The 5,065-nt window shown below is 36.9% G+C and overlaps 1 protein-coding gene across 1 annotated transcript; it reads right to left on the reverse strand.

Moving 5' to 3' along the window:
- Window positions 1-1,281: 1,281 nt before the first annotated feature.
- Window positions 1,282-4,450, reverse strand: LOC132645502 (F-box/kelch-repeat protein At3g61590). Its single transcript, XM_060362515.1, has 2 exons — window positions 3,895-4,450; window positions 1,282-2,740 (listed from the first exon to the last, which is right to left on the reverse strand). The coding sequence occupies exon 2, from the start codon at window positions 2,716-2,718 to the stop codon at window positions 1,501-1,503; it is 1,218 nt and encodes a 405-aa protein (XP_060218498.1). The 5' UTR covers window positions 2,719-2,740; window positions 3,895-4,450; the 3' UTR covers window positions 1,282-1,500.
- Between the last annotated feature and the right edge of the window lie 615 nt (window positions 4,451-5,065).

Raw genomic sequence — 5,065 nt, forward strand, 5'->3', positions numbered from 1 at the left:
GAACATATAAAACTCCTCTTTTCACCCCATTCCATATAAAAGAGTTTGGCTGAATAAGGAGCTTAAATATTATTTTGATTTATGCATTATCTTAGTCCTTAGAGCTAAAGAACAAAGTTAAAATGCTGATTGAAGAATTAATTTGACGGAAAACATATCACACTCAAGAGTAGTTAAATTTTATTAGTTAAATGTTCAATTATTCAAAAGCACGAAAGTCTTGTAGAAAAATGTTACTAGTGACAAATTGTGAAGCCACTAAATGGAGAAAGTGTAACACAAACTAGCAAATGTTAAACAAATTTTTATTTTTATTTACAGTTGTTTTCGGACTAGCTTGATCATTACAATTTACATCCAGTACCTGCTATCGGTAAAATTTCAATTTTTAATGCAATTTTGTCACTTGCCATCAGCACTTTGGCAACCTCACTTGATGCAACCATCAGTGTCTTGTAAAGTGGGCTTTCACAATCTTGCTTTTCATTCTTGGTATGGAAACAAGAAACAAGGGATGTACCAAAACTCAAAACACACTCAAAGGCATGGGCATGAGTATGACTACCAAAATAGACTGAGTAGCCATTAAGCCAATGAAAAACTAATTTGTGGACATGTGAAATCTTGGATCACCAATGGTTTTTGGCAACAGCTCATTTATTCCCTTACCATGTGGAAGACATGCTGCCAACTCTCGTGGTCATCAACTCAGTTTGATAACTAGCTGTGGTCCCAAGCCTAAAGATCAAAAAGGTCCATAACGAGCCAATCACGCGCTTCCTAATTGAGGATTCATTGGGGAAAGATATAAAAGAAGGGAAATTTTGGTCTAAGAATATTACTGAAGAGTAGAGTATAAGGTCACAAGTTAGGATAGCCCATCTTCCAGTTTTGACTGTGATTTGCAAAGACAACTTATCCCTGTCCTTGGAAAGAGAATAGCAACCCTCCAAATTTTGATACAATAAAGATCTAATCTTAGAAAGGAGAAGGGAAAATACTACCCCTGAACATTATCAAACACCCCCCCCCCCCAAAAAAAATAAACACCCCACATGATTGAACTATAGCGTATGCAAACACAGAAACTAGTGATCAAGAAAGGTAACAATAACCTATGTTGTTCAATCTCAGACTCTTCAAAAATGTCGACGGGTGTGTACAAATCCTCTAAAAGTAGAGCATTTTGTAAGGATCCAACATGAATGCGACAACAAATTTGGAGAGTCAGAGCAACATAAACATAGATTATAACCTTTGGAAGCTGAAATGAGTGCTCTCAGACTGCCAAAAAGAAATTAATAATATTCTCATTTTCATAAATTAGCAGCCTCATCGGCTGGTACATGATGTATAAACCTTTCAAGGACGCAGAAATCTTTGTATTGAGAGGACAACGGGGAATAAAAGAACAGCAAAAGGAGTACAAAATCAAAGACATGAAAGGACATAAAGATAAGGATTCTAAGGAGCACCAATCACATCAATTGAAGTGCAGAGTCAGGGAGATATCTCGAGCCTTGGCTCGAAGCTGAAACCAGTAAAGAGCTGAAGGGGAAACCTCTTTGTCACAGGACATTTCTGCGACCACCTCCACTGTTTCTGCTTCACATCAAAAATAAGAAGGGCAGGGGCTCCATAACTCTGAATGTATATGAGGTCATCTGTACCACTGCTTGCAAAAACATCGTCAAATTCCCCAAAACCTTGGAAATACTTATGCGGCATACGGGCAATTTCTTGCCATTCCTTCCCATTGAGTATCCATATGCCAATCCCCTTAATTATGTCGGGCCGATCTGGTTTCCCAATCCCTCCCACCATTACTAACTTTTCCTTGAGGTTCATTAATCGGCCACACGTTAGAGAACATGGCACAGGAATGAAAGTCCTTATCAACAAACCATCAGATGATCTGCTTGAGAGGTTGTAAGTGATCAGACCGTGACGATTGTCAGGCCCACCACCTCCAGTTGAGTAGATCAAGAAGTACAAAACACCATCGCAGATGACACTTTCATCCCCACCTCTCCAACCTGTTAGAACCTCAGTCAAAGGGGTCAACCACATCATTGTTCCAGAGTCGTATATGTGGATCGAGAGATCCCACTGAAAGAAGTTACCTGGTACTTGCTTAGATTTAACAACAACGACACTGTAACAAGAAGTTTTCTTGTTCACACAGATAGCCAATGCACTATAATCAGAAAATTTAAGGCCAGGAGGCTCCTGAAGGCACTTGCAGCATTTGGTTATTGGGTTACAAACATATAGCTCACTTCTACTGTCATTGTCCATTAAGCAAACTAATCCACATGAAGAAGCAATGAACCAATTGGATGTCTGAATGCAAGGGAGTTCAATACTATACCATTTTCGAAGGGAAGGATCATAGGCATAACCAACTGGTTCCTCTGAGCTAGTGAACATAAAGTACCACGGTTTTTGAGACAGCACCTGAGAGAAGTTCCACAAGAACCTTGTGGACTTCACTATCTCATACCATCTTTTACACACACAACTTGCCCTAAAAATGCTAGCAATTGGAAGATAAGCCAATATTCGTTCCAATAAATCATCAGGTAGTATTAAATCCACATGAACTGAGGAAGCTTCTCTATTGTCTTCATCGTTAAGCTCTGAAAATGAATCAAAATCAACCATGTCTGGTGCAGCGTAATCAGGGCAATGACTGACCCAAGAGGTTTCCCCTTCCATGATGATGGAAAGGAACAAAAACCTAGGAGCAAAAAAAAAATATTAAAAATTGAGTGAGATGTGGAGTAGTACATAAAACGAAATTAACCACGTCTCATTCAATAAACACATTTATGCTTAGTATAAGTGAGTGATCAAATATACTAAGATCAGATCAAAGGATAACAGACTATCTGACATCAAAACCTAATAGCATCAAAATGAATATATTTTTCAAGGAAAACATTTGTCAGAGAGCTACATAAGAAATGTACCACAAGACCTAGGTCAGATTGTACATTGCTCAATAAAAGCAGATTGAGCAGCATGAATAAATCCAATGCACCATAAAAGGTCAATAATGATGTCGTTCTTCAACCATGTCTCACTTAACATAAGAAACCTCAATCCCAAGCATCCAAGTTACTTATATCCAGCAAAATTAATAAAAGAGATCTTTTTTTCCGAGAATGAAAAAAAGAAAAAACCTACAGAAAGATGCAATGTCATGGACAAGCAACGTTTCATTCAAAAAGCAAGTAAAATAAGACTAATACTTTCAATCAAAAATATTAGAGAGAATCTTCACGAGTTTACAGATAAAACCAAAAGATCTATCTTATTAGTTCAACCCTTCATTGCAAAATTGAGGATGCTTATATAAACTAACACATATAAGTGCATGGGATAAGATGGGATTTAAAGGCAAAGAAACAGACACATAAATGAGAAATACCACTATTTTCTTAATCTGAAAGCACAAGCAATAAACAGATCAACAGCCTTGTCCTAGTACCTAAAAGCAAAAAGGGAAAAATCCCACCTCAAGTATTTGGCCACTAAAAGTTAAAACGCATTTAATGAAGAGAGACACAAAATGTGAAAAGAAAATACAGTATCCCCCAAAATATACAATAATGGATTTGGCTAATCCAGAAAGAAGCACCACTTGCATAGATTGAAACTTTAAATGGTTTTGTTAGCATATAAATAACAAGAAGAATATCTTGCCCCAAAGGGCAAAAGAAACCACAAACTAGGCACACTGTACAAAACAATCCATAGAACACAGTAAATCATAAACTTTGGAAAGGGAAATTAAAACAAGTTCTCAAATAGTTAGATCTCAAAAAACCCCAAATATCAATTTTTGAAGAAACCAAAATTTTCTTGAACTGAATGAAATAAAAACCATACCTTTGCTAAGAAACCTTCCTTCAACAGCTCCCAAACAAATGAGTCCAGCCAGATTGCTGAGAATCTTCAAGATTTACCAGTAAACAGTGAGGTTTCAACAATGAACATTTAAAAAAAAAACGCCCTTTTTCAGATACAAACAACATCCAACAGCAAAGAAAATAAAATGGGTATCCAAGATTATCACTCAAATCGCAAAGAAATGGTAAAGTTTGGATTTTTACAGCACAAACACATCTACCCTTTGAGTATAGAGAAAGAGAGAAGCAGATGAAAGGGGGGGGGGATTTCTTGATGTCTCTCTTCCTCTCTATGTTTTCAAGCAAAAATAACTTTGTTTTTTTTTTATTTTTATTGAAGGAAAAAACTAGAGGCAGTGTAAACCGAAGGCGGTATTTTAATAGGGCATAGAGAGAAAGAGAGAGAGGAGTTTGAGGTGTCTTTAAAGGAAAATGAAGGGGGGTTTTAATGGGGGAAGAAAAAACATCGGGATTTTGGCCACAATCCACAAAACACTCTTAAAAGGATATAATGCTGTCTTACTCATCGCATCTAGTTTTTTTATGTCATTTTCTATCCTACTTTTCCCTTTTTCTTTTCTTTTAGTTTCTTTTATTTAGAGTTAGTTCGAGGTAGTGCCACGCAAAACTAAGAAACAATTTGGGAGAGGGGTGGCGTGTAGGGATGGCAATTAAGGTAGGGCGGGGCGGGGCAGGGCAGAGCAAAGTCATAATAGGACAGGGCAGGCAAACATATAAACAGAGCGGGGCAGGGCAGGGCAGGGAAAAATTTAATTTTCCAAATTGTTTAGTAGGGCAGGGCAAGAAATGGGTTATAAGTGGGTTGGGTAAAAAATGACTATTTTATTCTTGTTCCTTAGTTTGAATCCATATTTTGAAGCGTCATTCATTACTACTAAGGGGTCGTTTGGTTTAAGGTATAAGCTGGGTTATCCCACCACTAATTTTTATATCATATTTAGTATAAGGTATAAATTAGTGTTGGGATAAATTTATACCTTGTATCAAATATGGTATAAAAATCAGTGCTGGAATAATCCAGCTTATACCTTCTTAACCCACTTATATTGGGATTATTTTATACCATCTTTTAGATGGTATAAAATAATCTCAATAGATGGGATAAATTAGTCCCGAATTATAATCCCGAG

This window comes from Lycium barbarum, chromosome 6, assembly GCF_019175385.1.
Source record: "Lycium barbarum isolate Lr01 chromosome 6, ASM1917538v2, whole genome shotgun sequence".
Lineage (NCBI taxonomy): Eukaryota > Viridiplantae > Streptophyta > Magnoliopsida > Solanales > Solanaceae > Lycium > Lycium barbarum.